The sequence below is a fragment of the Alligator sinensis genome, unplaced genomic scaffold (assembly GCF_000455745.1).
Source record: "Alligator sinensis unplaced genomic scaffold, ASM45574v1 scaffold264_1, whole genome shotgun sequence".
Taxonomy (NCBI): Eukaryota; Metazoa; Chordata; order Crocodylia; family Alligatoridae; genus Alligator; species Alligator sinensis.
Window position 1 is genome coordinate 3,815,213 of NW_005841831.1, and position 17,029 is coordinate 3,832,241.

At 44.3% G+C, this 17,029-nt stretch overlaps 1 protein-coding gene across 2 annotated transcripts in view; it reads left to right on the forward strand.

Annotated features, from left to right (window-relative positions):
* The window catches only part of PITX3 (paired like homeodomain 3), a 32,894-nt gene that overhangs the window by 1,341 nt on the left and 14,524 nt on the right, over positions 1-17,029 (forward strand). Inside the window, exons 2-3 of one of the 2 annotated variants that reach the window (XM_025210452.1) lie at positions 3,841-4,007; positions 15,248-15,397. In XM_025210452.1, coding sequence (XP_025066237.1) covers positions 3,959-4,007; positions 15,248-15,397 — 199 coding nt within the window. In that variant the 5' untranslated portion in view covers positions 3,841-3,958. The remainder of the gene's footprint in view (positions 1-3,840; positions 4,008-15,247; positions 15,398-17,029) is intronic. The other variant, XM_006014799.3, reaches the window with a different exon arrangement.

Consider the following 17,029-nt stretch of genomic DNA (forward strand, 5'->3'; position numbering starts at 1 on the left):
TGCCCGCTCGGCACGAGCGCCAGGCAGCCTCGCCGTCCTGCCCCGGAGCAGCCGCCCGACCAATGCCGCGCGGCCCGCGCCACCCTCCGCGCTGCGGTCCTCGCTGCGCCCCGCTCCGGGACAGCCCCTGCTCCCCCGAGGAGCGCGGAGCCGAGAGCAACTGCGGGTTGCAGAAGGGCGAGTCGCGGCTCGCGGCCACGCAGGGTCTTTCCGCCACGGCCGCCTATACAAGCTTCCCCCCTGCACCTAATCACGTTAGGAGCGGGTAGGACTTGAGACCCGGGGCAGTTCGTACGAACAGGGTGTGAAAATGATGCAGTAAGGCAAAGCCCCGTTAATCCCCGTTCTAGTCCTCCCTAAACTACCGCGTGCGTCTCAGCCACTTGACTAGGAAACGAGTGCAGCCACGCCGGAGTCTAAAGCCATTGACTTTATGCCTTTAGCTGATTCACGTGACACGTGTGGCCAGGCTGGGTAAGCCCCGACGGTGGCTTTTTATATGGGTGTAACGGGGGAAAGACACTCAGACGGGTCTGTAGGGTCTTATCGATTTAGCTCAAGCTGATCTATCTGCGAAACTGTTGTCTATGCCTAGCTGCAATCAGGCTCCGCCGGACCTCGGAGGGAGCCAGCGCCTCTTACTAACCCGAGTGGTAACTCATCGGATCCTTGAGCTGGCAGACCTAAGCTCGAAGCGCGTTGCTCCCTCGAGACTGAGAAAATCGGACTGTTTTAGTAATTGTCAAAGTCCCTGCCCCAGGCTCCAGGAGGAAGCTGTTTGAATGAAGCCAGAGCCTTTAAGTGTAAATGCAAGAAGTACAAGGAGGGAGGGTGGCATCAGGGAAAGTTATCCCCACATGGTCCTGTCAGTCCTCTAAAGAGGGAATTCAGCCTCCATACCCCATTGATCTCTAGATCTTTCTACATTAAGGGGTAGGGGACTACTTAATAATTTAGAGTTTTGTAAGAGCATTTTGGTGGGTTGGACACATGAGCAGTGGGAACAGAAGAGAAGTTCAGAGGCCGTGGCACCCATCAGACAGCAGCAGCATTTGGACACTACAACCTGGGGGTTTCTACTAGATACTGCATGATCAGTTCCCAATATTCCTCAAAAAGCATCTCTTTCACATAGAAATCCAACAGGAAAGTTTTAACTGGGGTGGCTTTCTCCTGCCACCCACAACCCCCCCTGAGGCTGGGCTGAAGACCATAAAATTGCTACAGCCTAGTCTCCACAAGACCTCATTTACAGGCCTCTACCAGAATTGTTTTTTTGGGGGGGGGTTGTTGTTGTTGTTGTTTTTTAATCTTAGGGCACTGATTTCAAACAAGTGCCTTTTCATCTGTCAAAAATAATTGCAAAAAATCTCCCTTACTACTACTACTACATATTGCACTTCTATAGGACTCAGTTTGGGTAGTGGGTTTATGCATTTAAAAATGCTGAATACATTTCATGAGGGAAGATAAAAGAAACTTCTGTTTTGCTAAAGGATGCTGAAGAATATAAGAGAGGGGTGAGCCTGTGTTCAAAGACTGCTTAGGAGAGAGGGAAAAAATAGGAAGCTTCTCCTAGAGGAAGATGGAGTCCCAGTCCTGACTCGCAGGAAGAAATACAGACAGATGTACCTGGGGCACAACATGAATCCTGCCTATTCAGCTATGCGAAACAGAGCTAGAATGTTGATCCAGGAGCAGCAGGACAGGACAACGGCCTGTCCAGGGCAACAGTCAGGAATATAGGAAAGGGAGACCCAAAGTACCAAGTAGTGTAGAAAAGCATGGCAGAGCTGAGAAGGTTCTGAAATTGTCTCTCTTTTCAAGAGGGAGATCAATAGTAGCTTATTTAGTGGTGGTGAGAAGGACACAAGCCCTGGGCTTTCCATATGGTGGGGAGGGACTGGAACAGAATGGGGTGCCTCACCCTGCCCCCAGCATCTTGCACCTTCTGTACAGTAGCTCCCGCGCTGGCTCTGGCACAGCTGGGGAACATGGAGCAGTGACGGGCTTAGCAGTGCCTGGGTGGGGGTAGCAAATAATTCAGGGGCAGCAGTAGACAGAAGCGGGAGGGAGGAGGGGGAATCCAAGAGGGTTAACCTTGACTTCATTTTTGATGCTGAAAAATTGGTGCTTAAATGGCTGTTCAAGAAGTGTATTGGCAGCAAAAAAGGGAGGCAACATCTGCTGCAGCTGTGAAACCCCAGCTACTGCCCCTGCATTGTGCACTGCCCCTTCAGGGCACAGAACTGGCCCATGACACCTTTGGAGATCAATAATGTTAGTTACTTGGGGCCTGCTTCAAAAGGGTGCCAGGTACCTTTCCCAGGTAGCGGTTTCTGCAGGAGCAGAGGGTGCTTAGCACTCCACAGGACCAAGCCCTTGAGCTGGGCTCAGTGTAGAGAAAAGGTAGAGAACATATCTGGCAAACCATTGCATCTTTTCCCTCATTCAGCCCTCCTGTGCCCTGTTTACAAATTGGAGTAGAAGTTAATGCCGAGGCTATTTAGGGACACTCCCCTGTCAACAGGGTGCTCAAATTAGTTGTTTTTCAAGCCGACTGTAAGAGAGGATTCTTGATGACACCAGCTTGGTGCTGGTTTCCCCTCTTCCTCTCTGTGCTCCCCCTCCCCCAGTACCCTTGCCCTCCCTCCCATTTCACCTCTGAATATTAATGCATCTGGCAGATTGGATAATAATGTGACTGGGAATTGAATGAAGCTGGTTATTAGCTGCTGGACTTCTTGGTGCATTTAAGGGAGCCTGTGAACTGTCACAGGAGGATCAATAGCATTCGGGCCAAGATGAGGCCTGAGGAGTTATGGGGTAGCAACTATCTGCTCTAGAGAAGATGTTGCCTGATATCCGTTTGACCTAAGGGAAATCCTTCTGCAAGGGGATAATATAATGTACCCAGAACAAGTTCCTGTTATATCTTCATATATAGAGCTATCATTCTACAGTATGTATAGCAATTAAATATTTAAAAGTTGCCTTTCAGTGAGGAAATAGGAGATTAATTTTTCGGAGTTAATCAGAACTGATCCCGTTGTTGTTAGGCTGTGCACAGAATCCCTGTGTTTGGGGAAGTCTCCCCTTCATTCTTACCTCACCAAGTGTTCACTGCTTGCATTTCATTTTCCTGCAAATTCCCTGCGCTTCAGTGGAAGAGTAAGAATTTTGCCGCTAGTATTAATGGGAATAGGTTTTGTCTTGGACACATTCATTATAACTTGCACTTAAATGCTTCTCTCTCAATCATACTATTTAACTTTTTGTCAGCTTTTCATCATTAAGTCTCAGGATGCTTTCCCAAGGAGGACAGCAGCAGCATCTCCACCTGGCAGATGGAAAAATAGAGCCACAGAGAGATGAAGTGGCTTGCCCAACCGATCAATAGCAGAACCTGAAACAGGTTTCTCGAGCCTTAGTTCAGTGCTCTATTCACTATCTCCAAGTGCTCTGCAGACAATTAAGTTTCACAGCCCATCTCTGAGGTAGACAAGTATATTACCCTTTTCTTGAGGGTGGAGAAAAGTCAGAGATACGGAGGTCAACATTTTCATAAGCAGCCATTTTCTGTAGCCAGGTTTAGACCTCTTGGGCCTGATATAGTCCTGTGTTGCTGAACACTCCGCATTTCCCATTGACCTTGGCTGTGTTGGGGGGTACTCAGTATGTAAGACAATTAGGCTTTGTCTGGTCTCAAACTTGACTCCCCAGATCAGTAGCGGAGACTTTCTGAATGAAAGAAACACAAGCTTAAAGCGTGCATCTGTCTGAAAATGTTTACCTAATCCTTTGATCCCAAAAACTGATAGAGCTGTTTCTCCCATCCAGGTTGTTTAACTTCATGTATTCAGTACTGTAGAACGCTTTGTGGACAGAGTGCGTTTTATACCTTCCCTGCAAGACCCTGATCCAACAAACTACTCCATGCAAGCAGACCCTCACATAAATGAGTCTTCACATAAACACAAGTATTTGCTTGCAGCACTGGGGCTACGGTCAGTCTGTTTCTCCAATTTGCGTGGACTTATAGAGCAAGGAGGCTGATATTTAAAAATAGGGATGAGCAAGTCTAAAAACAAACACATTTGCTGGGAGCCAGCACGCAGCCTACAACTGTTGTTTTTTTTTTTTTAATTTTCTCCCCAATCACATTTCCAACTGAATGTGCTGCCTGTTTATGGCTATGCTTCAGCTACTCCTTCCGTCTCGGGTAATGGTGCCCTTTATACAGTAACAATTGTATTTTTAAGGAGTCCTGATATATGGAAATAAAGTAAAGTGATTCAACCACAAATGGAGATTACCTGCCTTTTGTGGCTACAGAAAATATCAATTTAATTTTATATTTTAAAACACAATTATTTATCCATCTTTCTAAAATAATGTTGAGATTAGAACATTTTAAAAATCCTTTTTATTTTGTCATTTTTTTTTCCAATTTGTTTCTGAGTTCAGACAACGGGGGGAGGGGGAAACAAACACACTACTTTTCTTTTTTTGTGTCATCTGTTTTATTTGTGATGCTGCTAAATTTGAGCCTTGGTTACTACAAGGAAAGATTTCTTTTGCTAATTGTTTAATTTTTTGAGGGGCGGTTAATTCTAGAAATGTTTCTGTATGGATTTGATGCTGGCTCTGAAGTCGTATCAAAATGGTAGTTTTAGAAAAGTGGAGTATTGGATCAAATCTTAAATGCAATTTCGGGTTTAAGTTAAATTCACAGTACTGCATCATACCCCTGATTGGAGTATAGAATCCACGCTAAAACAGAAGAAAATTTCACATACACAGTACAGGACTGCACCTTTGTGTCACGTTTAAACGGATACTGTGACTTAAATTTTTGTTGGCAGGTTTATAGACTTGAAAAGCCCTCAGACTCTGATTTAGAGCTCTTCAGTGTATTGGCTCAGATGTGTGTTAACACTAGAACAAACTAGGATTATGCACCCAAGCAAGTGAATGCAGGGTACAAATCCTTAGGAATCTCTACTCTGTGCCACTAAGTTGCATGTTACGTTTAATGGCAGGCAATTACGCTGTCCTGATTTTGATGAGGCCAAAGAATTTCTCACTGTAAAGATTTCAGGCCAAGAAGCAGGAGAAATCACTAAATATTTTGAAGTGTGTGATCTAACCAGACCTGTCTCCTTGCCAATTTATTTGAGACTTTTCACGAGCCTCTTTCCTGACCTTTTCTTTTTCACTGGGATTGTTTTAGTGACAAATTATATATGATGAACTATGGAGCTGAATCTGCATGTCTTGTTCATCCAAAATTCCTCACCAGTTTACTTCCACTGCGTGATGCAACGGAAACTAGACCCAAGAGGAACAAAAAAAAAATATTCATGCTGCATTTTGAAGTGTACTGTGTGTGCGTGCATACCAAAACTTTAGGGCACTGGTTTCATGATTATTTCTGGTGTTAAGTTTACTACCAAATTTGTGAATAGAAAGCTGTCTATTTTTGGCACTAAAAAAATATTTTTTAAAAAATCAGACATTTAGGAAAGATTCACCCTAAACTCCCTCTTCAACCTATGGACTAAAGGATTGAGCTCTATTAGCATATTTTGCATTGGCAGGAAATCTCAGTACATTTTAAGTCTCCCCTTTCTCCTGTGCAGTTTATAAATGTGCCTGAAGGTTTTTTATGATGGGAGCAAACTATGTACTATGTCAGCCAACCAATGGGCTCCATTCTGCAAGCCCTGGGTGTGCTGATCTCCATTGGAAGTCAGCAGGACTGCTGTTCACAGAGGACTTGAAGGATCTGGCCCAACATCAGCTCCTCCCTATTACAAACAATAATCCCCCCCTTGGCCCCTTCAGACAATGCCTGGGTAAACAGACTGACCTTCAGGGCATGTTGCAAGGTCCATAAATGCCAACTCTGTCAGACTGAGAAGTGGGGGAAGCAAGTTCTAGCATCAATCACAGAGACGCCCTACCCCCAGCCATTCAAATCTAGGGACTGTCAGCTGGCGTATATTCCGTCTCCTTTTCCTCCGTACACTATGGTCTGAGATCATCTGCTTGTTTTACTCTTAGACGATCTGTAAAATGCAAAGGCTTTATTTCTAAAGGGGGGGGGTGATTTTTATTTATTTTTTAATCCTAAATTCTCTTTAAAAAAATCCTCAAGAACGCTTGCTGCCAGACAACTGACATAACCCTCTCCATCATTGTGGGTTTGCACTTTAAGGCAATACATCTCCTACAAAGGAAACCAACCTCTTTTGGAATCTTGATTTAACCATTGAAGCCACTCTTTGGCGAGAGGAGTATACAAGGGAATCAAAATTCCAGTGGCGTTTTTCCTTTTTCTCTCTTCTGAACACTACAAGCAGGACCGTTCCACAGGGGGTTTTTTTTGTGCTTTTGGGGGTTTTTTGTTTTGTTTTGTTTTTTTTGGGGGGGGGGGGGGGGTGTAACATCCACCGGGGGGTTATAACATCCACCCCAACCAAGCTTCTTTCAGGCTGCTCTTGCCTTTGCCAAGTTTCTTCACAGAACAAATGTTTACCATCAAGTCAAACTTCTCCAGAAAAGATTTATAACAGAAATGCTGACAGTCTGTAAACTATAGCAGCTCTATAGCAGTCACTACACCAAGGCTAGAGATATGGAAAGTGCATTACAGACAAATGACATGGCTGATTCTTTCTGACCTTCTCTGCTGTGCATCACTCTTGATTAGGGCTATCTCAAGCTTGTTTACTAATCATAAGGATTCTTTAAGTCTTTGGTAATGTCTGAGTCATATACTGCCCTTCATTTTGCATACAAAACTTGCTGACATCAGCAGAGATTGCACAGCTATAACTAGGGTAATATATGTCCTACCTCAAGGTGCGCCTCCACAGAACCTTAATTTGCAGGTATTAACCAGATCAATATAAATATCTTTTACAGTGACTACCATTACATTGATATAGAGCTGGAGCCATTCAGTTATTTCAGTATTAAATTCAAACTTCTTTGCAGAATAGTAATATTAGAATAACGGCATCCTTGTTTAGTCCAGGCCTGTCTCTCTGGAGCCAGTGTGTGGCCCTAAATCTTGGTTCCTTGAGTGGAAGATACAGTTTGTGTCATTCAAGTGAAAACAGGATGCTGGCTCTCTATTCCATGCATGGTTCTGTCTGCAATCTTCCTGTTTGGCTCCACCTCTACAAGGGGGTCACAGTTCCTTGCACATTTTAGCTTCCTCCTTGGTGATTCTTCTATGTAGATACAGCCTTGGGTCCTGAACTTGCATGAGAGTTTTTTTCCAAATCAATACGGAAGAGCTATAGGCTTAGATGAACCATAGGGATACAGAGGTCAGTATGATCTGCACATACAGATCAAACACTGAATCTCTCCATACTCTGAAGTCATTTTAAGTCTCAAGATTTTATCTTGAGAATCATCTTTCCCCCCACTCCCAAACTGAAAGTGACTAAGCCCCTCTAGTTTCCCCGTTGTACCCATTCCTTATCCCAGGTTGACCTCTGCGGCACTTTGCCACTGCAGGTATATGGATACATGATGTCAGCAAAGCACTTCCACCATGGACACAACTTCTGCTGGTAGAACAGCACTTTTGCTGGTGCACCTGAACCCAGCTTTTCACCTGCCTTACAATTCGTTTTGCTTAGCATCTGGGAAAACCCATAAAACTACAGCTACCCTATGGTGTGGTGGGATGGCTAAGTCAGTGAGAGGTTTCATCCTTGATGGAGATGGCTGTATTGGCAAATACCTGTACCATAGATAAGGGCCAAAGTATCCAAGTATCAAACAGGAAAAGTATTTTGAATGTAGCAAGACTTATTTTAAGAATCTATAAAGCCTGTTTATAATATAACAACATTTAGGGTAGAAGAGAAGCAGGGGGTTCAGGTTTCTATTGGCTGTTTAATATGGATTTCCTTCCATATTGTAATGAACTCTGCATTTCCTGCTTTTGTTGAATTCAGTGCGTGTTAAAATATGTAAAGCCAAATTAACAGCAGCGTGAAAGAGCCTAATGATGGCACTTTACCTTGAGATATCTATCATGTCCCATACAAGGGCTGTCTCCTCAGGCCTATGTGGTTCAAAGATTCTTTTATACCCAATACACTTAGCAGTGGATCTGGGATGGTCAGTCCCCTGGAACACCTGACACATCAGTTTGGGAGGAAGATAGTGTGGATGACCTCTTACGCATGAGCCATTATTACATCACAGTTCATCCCTAGGGGCATAAGAGACAAAGTGCACCACAGTTCTTCACCCTGGACACAGAACTGTCAATCCTTGTGATATTTCCTATGCAGCCATTAAAATCTACCATAGTGTAGCATTAACCTGTTGTTTGCCTTGAACAGAGATATCAAGTTTAGACCTTCTCCCCAAATATATGCTTGTTCTGAAGGGTAAGTAGTAAGATTACCTACTGTCAGCCTAATGATGCAATATCCAGTGACACCAGACATTTCCCTAGTACTTGTTTAAGAACCTGAAAGTCCTTAAGTGACTTTAGCCTTAGTGTCCCTGCCAAATAGATCAGGATCATTAACATTATTTTAGAGATGAGAAATGGAGGCTCAGAACAGTTAAGTCATTTACAGAAATCATAAACTAAGACAGTGGCAGGTTCATATCTCCTGACCCCTCTGGTGTAATGATCACTTTCAGACAGCTTTGAGTAGGACATTATAAACAGAATGCAAACTCATTTCTGGACATGCCTTTTCTGTCCTTCTAGCTCTTGAAGGTGCAAGTTTCCTTTGCCAGGGCCCACCGGGTTCCAGTTTAGACGGTGTTTTATGTTCCCAGTGTCAACTCAAAGTGGTGGGGAAATACCTCTGCAAGTGTGAGGAAATCGGCTAGCACTATAACCAGGCAGTTTTTAAACAACATCCACTGTCACAGAGGGGTTTTGCAGCCCTTACTGAGGACAAGGGGGAAAAAAATAACTATGTTTTAAAAAGAGCTGTCAAAAAAACCAAACACCCAATGGCCACCAAAAACATCATATCACCAGTGGAGAAGCTCAGAAGCTAGTGCCAAATTGCAGCTGGGAATGCAAGAACTAAATCAAGGAAGAGGGTTTATTATAAACTGTGACTCAGCCTCAACTCTGGGGTGGTGATCCATTTAACAGCATGCGCCTGCACATGCTGCTCATCCAGCCCAGTGCTGTGCAGAACCTTATATCTTTGGAGGAAGGTATATTACTCTCCCGTCCTGTAATGGACTTGTACTCTGGGTAACTGGTTTACTGCTGCTGTTTATCTTGCAGTGATTAATGGTCTCTCTTAGTTCCTGTTGCAATTCCATTAAGATTAGAAACTTAGGGAAGTTAAACTGAGAGGTTTTGCAGCAGACAACCCTAGGTCTCTTCTTATTTGTATTCCTATATTTTGGAGAAAATGGAGATCAGGATAGGGGCTTATGTCCCTGCCTTTTATTTTCAGTTGGCATGCAACTATAAGAGACTCTAGTATGAAAAGTGCATACTTGCATGAGCTCACATGCAAGACTTTCCTGTTCATGTGTGTTTCTAAGCTGTAGCCAGAGACATTTTAAATCCAGACCTACAGTGCTCTGAACAGTAAAGTCCCAGTCTGAGAATTTGGCTAACTAGCCACTCCTCCTGGAGAAGACTGACAGGAACCTTGGTCCCCCTGTACAGCCCCAGCCTACTTCCCCCCCCAACACACACACTTTAACCTGCCAGAGGTGGCAGAGTGAGTGCTATTTTGCCTTGGACCAGGCCCCTCTCTCAGGGACCAAAGTGAAGAGAAACACATTGTCCTCATGAAACTGTGCAATTAAATAAAACCCCAGAATGTTTATCTCTGCTAAAAATAAGCCTGCCCACAGGAGAGAGGTGAATGTGAGTGCAAGGGGGAGTAGAGTCTCTTAGGAGAGAGAGAGAAACTAATCAAGTAAGTTCCATCAGGAGAAGAGCTATTCCCAGCAGCTTGGTTTCTTGTATGTATTGATGGAGTGAAGGAAGAATAGGAAATCTAATGGGATAACTCACTTGTACCTTGACCCCAGAAGATAACCAAAAGGTGAAACACAGCCACTTTGGGAGCAAGTTTCAGCCTCTACCTAAAAGGCAACTCAAGAGGCAACCTGTAGGTAAAAATCTGCCTAGCTTTGCACTATGGAATTGTTTTTTAATTGCCTGATGGTAGCACATGAAAGTATGTGACATGTTTATCAGTCTCAAGTCTACTGTCCTCATTGCAAGAGCCACCATTACGATTAGCTGCAGTTAATTTTGGCTTCAGGTTCTGAGTTTAACCCAAGCAGCCATGGTATATTTGCCATTGTATGACTGAGCGGAGTCACTAGGAATGCAAGTTTTGTGTGTGTGTGTGTGTGTGTGTGTGTGTGTGTTTTAAAGAAGGAAAAAGTAAAAGCAAAGACCACACCAAATAAGGCTGGTTCTTCCTGTTTATTTGCTAGGGACTGGAACCCTTGGAGAAGAAGTGAACCTCTTCCCACTATCCAGTCTCAGAGAGGAGGACAATCCAACTTTGAGGGGAAGGAAAAAAAGTCTAAAGAATTAGAATAAGAATGCAAAACACTTTGAAAGAGTTAATCCTTACTGGGAAACTAGTCAGAACCCAGCAGACTTAGTTATGTACCACAATGGGAAAAGGAAATCCGGCCTTCCAATGTAAAGCATGCTGGGAAAGAAATGGAAAGAATTTGAACTCCTTTATGATGCCGGCTTTCACTCCATTTGGTACATGGCTAATACCAGGGCTGGCAAAAGGATTGTGGAAGAAAAAAAACAACAACAGAAAACCCCACAAAGCATGTAGGCAGTGGCTTGAATGAAGAGAAGCAGAAGGCATGGTAGATCTACCTTGCCTTCTACTAGAAGGAAAGAGCCTATATATGGAGACTTATATATCTCAAAGCTCTGTGGATTGCTTATCCCAGCTATATCTGCTGGAGAGGTATAAGAACTAGAGTATGTGTTTAAATGTTGTTTCCTTTAGCCGAATGCTCCTGGGATGGGTTAAGAGTCTTGCCTCCACTTATTTTGTCGTATGAGAGTTCATAAACCCCAGCTCCTGGAGTCATGTGATAACACGAGAATCTTAGTGTTTACCAAGTCGGTCTTTAGTCCTCATGGTTGTGCAGAAAAGCTTGTAAATGTGAAAGACGCAAGCTCAGAAGCCAGAAGACAAACAAAACTGAAGATACTTTTATGAAAGTTCATTATTTCAGTTAGTTTTATGATAGTTTGGAGCTTGAATCCTGTAGGTTTTGAAAGATTGGAGCAGGCAATGCCAGACAAAGCCCAGGCTGCCCTAGGCTTAGTCAAACCAGCTCTTTCCAACAGTACTAAAATTCAAACAAATGCCAAAGGGACCCCCCACCCCCTCCATAAATAGGGCCCAGCAGCCCTACAGAATAACTTGGAGAAAGGACTTCAGTTTGCCCACATGGAAAAATTATGAGGAAATAGGTTTACTTATTTGTTGTTTTGCTCCCTCTGCTCAGTAAAGATTACAGTACCAATTATTCTGAGGGATCCCAATTTCCAGGGTATGACAAGTTGTTTTCCTCAAGCAACTAGCTTTCAAAGTTTCTATGCTTTTTTCCCTCCTATTTAGCAGTACAAGCAGGTGAGTGTGATTGTGGCTCTCAGGTAGAGACATTTTGCCTTAAAATGGATGCTATTTGGTAGACAAGGTCATGTCAGATGCAGCTGTACAATACCTGCCCAAGTGACACATGCTGTAATAACAAACTTACCCAAGAAGAGATAAATTACAAAAGAATCAAAAGCTTGTCTGAGCCTCATGGTCCATTACAAAAAACACATACACCAGTTTCTGTAAGTAGTTGTACCAAGGGAAGGATGAGACTAACATCACATCTGGCCACTTTTGATTTCTTCACCTGAATGAGCAGGCAGTTGTGTACAGCTAGGGCAATAGAGGGAAGCCTCTAGTCTGTCTCAAACTCATGAACTGTCTTTTTGTGATCTCTTCACCTAAGATGAAATCCACATGAAATTCAAGTAATTCAACTTTATGGTGGTAAAGAATAGCTATAGCCCCTCTTCTCCAGTTGCGTGAGGTTGTGTTGGGGCAACTACATCAACAAAATCAGCTTATACTTGCCACACGCACATTCTTTTTGCAACAGGGCTGGGGAATGTATGCAGACACACCCTAGCCCAATAGTTTGCTTACCTAAAATGCACGTGATTTGGTGCATTTCAGTGGTCTGAAAAGGTTTCCATTGCCCTACAAGCAGTTGATTTTTCTTTCTTTCAAACTCTCCAAGCTGCAAACTGAATTAAAACAAAAAACAAAACAAAACAAAACAAACTTGCCCGTAAAAATGGTTTCAGTCAAACAGGTTTCTCACAATTTGGTAGTAAATGGACCTACTTTTTTTTTTTCTTCAAATGGGATTAGTCCAGGTACCTTGCTAAGCATTTTAGTAATTTAAACTGGTTGTACTGCATCTATATAGTCGATTTACCCTTGCTATTGTTAACCTGGAACTGAGTGTGGTTTTAAGCCAGTGAACTGGATTCTCCCCCATCTCATCATTTACATCTGTTCACAGTGGATGGGAAATGCCCCCCTTGCGGCTTGTTAGTGTTTGCACACATTTAAGATGACCACATACACTGCAGAACAGAAGAGGGTGAGGCTGCAGTGCAAGTAGGACCCAATAGGATGGACGTGTCTTTTAGCTACAGACAGGCAGGAGGCTGAATTCCTCCTTAAATCTGGTCCAGTGTGGAGTCAAGCCCTAGAAGAGAGGAAATTGTGCTTGACAGATGCAATCATATGCAAATGGCTGTAGAAGAGGGGAAATTATCATCTACAAACATTGGGCAGAAATTCCATCTGCCGCCTTCTCAAGAAGGGCTCTTAATAAATTCTGAGACAGCAAAGTGACACACATCTTAATCAAGACTTAATCCAAGGAATTAATTCACTGCGCGTTTCTGCATAATTCCAAGAGTAATGCTAAAAGCCATGGCAATATCAGCAGCAGATGGACTCCCCCCTTCTCCATGCAAAGGTATTAAAGAAAACACAGCCCCTGTCACATCGCTCCATGTACATACACATGGTGAAAAGCAACAGGGCTATGCCCTGCTGCTGTCAAGGAGCTTACGCAGTCTGCAGACATCAAAGGCCAGGACTGCAATGAGGTGGAAGTAAGAACCAGCCTCCCAGTGAACAAGTAGCTCCTGCCTCTTCTCCCTGCATAAGGGAACAGAAGCCTTGTGACTTGAAAAAGGGGCACTGGGGCAACTATGACTATTTTTTAAACAGAAGCCTTACAAAGAAAGAGGAGAGTAAATTCAGAACAATGTCAAGACAAATTTATCAGTACCTAGGAAAGAGAGAGGGGGCAAGGTGTTAAGAAAAAGTGAGAACCGAGGTAGCATGTAGCAAGCATAAAGATGCCTTTGGTTTCATGACTAAGATCTGTCACAAAATATTAAATAAGAATTATCAGAATTAATAAGGCATCCCCCTTCATCTTGCCATGTCTTATATCTTTCACTTTATAGATATTAAAATTGGCTTTTTAAAGATACTCATCTTACCTCTGCCAATTGTACGCAGTGGGAGAGTTTCTTTTTCCCCCAGACCTCAGCTGACTTTGGCTGGGACAGAATAAAGCCAATAATACATTTTCAGAAGTGATCTATGAGGCATCTCACAAGAGTTATAATCCTTTATTTCCACAGGCTAGTCCAAGCCAATAGCCCAATTAGAAGTCCTAATCTCTAATGCACTGAATTTTGGATGTGTAGGAGAGCTTTCAAAGCATCTACATTTCACAATTGATCTAGATTTGTAATGTGCCAAAACTCCGTATGCAAGCAGCCAAGTCTCTGAAATCCTAACCTGGATCTCAATTTATTGCTTTAGGCCAGTCACTACTACATTTTAGCAAAGCTTGGTTGCTGGCTGTAGAGTAGAAATAATCAGCACACATAAAGGATACTTAAAAATTTGCTGCATGTTACTCTTTATGAAATAAGCAGGTCTATGGAACACATCCTCCTCCATGAATGCATCTATATAAAGATCTAGCACTGAGTGACAGCATGGTCACTGATTAAAACCTGAGACCTTACTATATATCCAAGGTAATTCCCCTTTCTAGCAACACATGGCAGGGCACTTAACTCTTAGGGATAGATCCAAAACTGTCTACTTTGTACTTCAGATACCCATAATCAGAATCAAAGCCTCTTTTCCTCCAATTTGACTATTCTTTAATATGCAATATCTGTAGGACATTGATATCCTCTAGGAAAAATGTGACAGAACTGACTTCTGCAGCCTCAGGCTAAGAGGTGGAAGGGAATCTTTAAGGTTTCTATAATCACTGAACAATGCTGACTGCACTCCAGCTTGGTTGATTTAGGCAATGAGTGGCACAACATGGACCTTTGGGGTCCCTGGAGAGGCACCTGGGAGCTGAAGGCAAAACCCAAAATGTGGATTTGTTTAGAAGTGATCTGCTATTTCACTCAAGATTGTGTGGCCCCCAAGCACCCAAAGACTTTTGTTTAGTGTAGGATTCATCATGGTCATAATGAGTCTATCTTGTTGCTGAAAAAACTGCATTAATTTGCAATATTCTAGGTCAACTTGTATTTTGATAATATTTTGGTGTATGTGTTTCTTGCCTTCCTGTTTGTAACCCTGGTTTCTGTGTACATATATGCTTGTGTATCTGAGCCTATGTTTATACCACTGAAAATCTCTGGTCCTGTCTTTGTCTATCTAACATTATTTATACTCGACCAGCTTGTTAAGAAGCAAAAGGAGAAAGGGGAGGGAAAATATTGCAGGGAAAGATGGGGAGAGCTGGATGTTTGGGGAAGGTGCTAACTACACTTGGCTAGCTGCAGGGCCACTTCCTCAGATCTCCATTACACAGCCTGCTCCTGATGTTGCTATTTAAGTCTGAATGTCACCTATAAATCGGAGGCTGTATCTCTGAAGGCTGCAAATAGAAGCACTGCTAGATGATCTTTGATTTATAGGGTAGCTGAGCACAGAGTTTGGTAAGAACTGCAGCCAGCCTGTCCCCTTTCAGCCAGGAAATTCAGCCTCAGCTGGGGATCTATGCCCACAGGTTGCCTTTACTTTTCCTAGTTCCTCTGTCCCTACTCGGGGTGATGAAGAGAGGAAACAATTTTAGCTTTTCCACCCTACTCACCCTATGCCTGTTTCCACAGATTCCTCCTCCTCCTACATCACCATCCCTCATTTCTACAAAATGGATTTCAACCTGCTGACGGACTCAGAGGCTCGCAGCCCAGCTCTGTCCCTCTCCGATTCTGGGACACCCCAACATGAACACAGCTGCAAGGGGCAAGACCACAGTGGTAAGTACAGTCTCCTCTCTCTAGAGACCGTTTCCTTATTTCTAACATTACTGCACAGCATTACTACCTTTTATGTGCATACACACACAGTGGACTTTTCTACTTCACTAGAGGGTAGGCATGGGCCCTTCTCAGGTGGCAGTGCCAGGAGTCTCTGATAAGGAGGATTGCTGAGCCAGTGCACCAAATCTCTGTACAAAGTGACTATCAGCTCTGGTTATACAGACACTAGTCTGATTACACAGGTTCTGCTCAGAAGCCCTGATTTCTGAGCTGGGGCCACATTATGCTAAATGTTGTGTAAGCATGTTATAAATGCAATAGACCTGACAAGCATCTCTCGAATTTAACATTGATTTGGACTTAGAATCCGGACTGAGCTCTTTCTTATAAAGAAGTATCCCCCTTCTTCCATGTCCTCAGGGAACTCAGCAACTGACACATCAAGGGGCCACCATCCAGCCTTCATTAGTATCTACAGATGGTCCAAGGCCTCCTGGAGCTGGGTATGACTGCAACTTCCAAACAGGCAACTGGGAGGAATTAAAGCAGGTTGGAGGGACGCAGGCATCTTAGTGGGTGGATAAGGGCTGTTTGTTTTAGATGAAAAAACTCAAGTTGGGAGCCTGAAGGCTTCAGATTTTTCCTGAGCTAGCACCTATTTTTGGTTCTGGAGAAAGGCAAGCAGAAAAAGCTGCTTTCTAGGAGATGTAAAAGGAGCGGAATGAGGATAGGGGTGAGGAGGACTAGCAAAGTAGAATAAATATGACCATCTGGTCCTACAGAGTGCAGGGAGGAGCAGCTGCATTCAGCCACTTTCTGATTAGTGTGCTGCATAGCTCTCCTTGGCCTTTCCTCTAGCACCATGTTGACCTGCAGAAGGTATAATACATCCTGGCTGGGATATTGACTTCTCTCTCACTCCAGGCTTCCTCCTGATTCAGTTAATAGAGATCTGGCTCTTGACTTCGTTGAGGGCAGGATCCAGCCCTCAGAGGCACTTGTGTCCAGGAACTAGGAGAGGCAGGAAACATGGATTCCAACTTTGCTTGTGCCTGGGACTTGCTGGGGGAGTCCTCCCACCAAAGGCTACCTGGGCTGAATGGCCAGCAGAGGTAGTTTAAGCCAGAGGCAGGCCTGTGCCAGAGACCCCTCCCTGGGAGGTTCCTGGTGAGCCCAGACCCCTTGCAGATGCCCCCAGTGCCTGCAGGCACCGAGTGCCCAGCACAGCCTGTGTCGGGCTATTTGTAGTGGAGGGTGCTCCCATTACTGCTGCTTCCCCAGACCCCACCCGAGCCCTGCCACCTTCACCGTTTGCTTTTTATAGTGGAGGTGGAAGAGCCTGGTGGGACTCTGCTCAGATGCTGGAGCCCACCCGTGTCCTGGACTCGATCCGCCCCCCTACCATCTCCTTTGTTTTGTGCCTTCATTCCCGCTGGGGGCTTTGCCCGGGGTCATGCAGGAGACCCCCGCCCGGTGGGGCTCTCCCTTCTCAAGCAGGAGGCGCTGGGGATCCCCGCGCCGTCGGGCGCGTCTAGGGCTGCCCCGGCCCGGCAGGGCACCGCCCCATCCCGGCCGCGGCGGGGTCCTGCCCTGGCTGCGGGCCCGGCCCCGGGACAGTCGCGGAGGCAC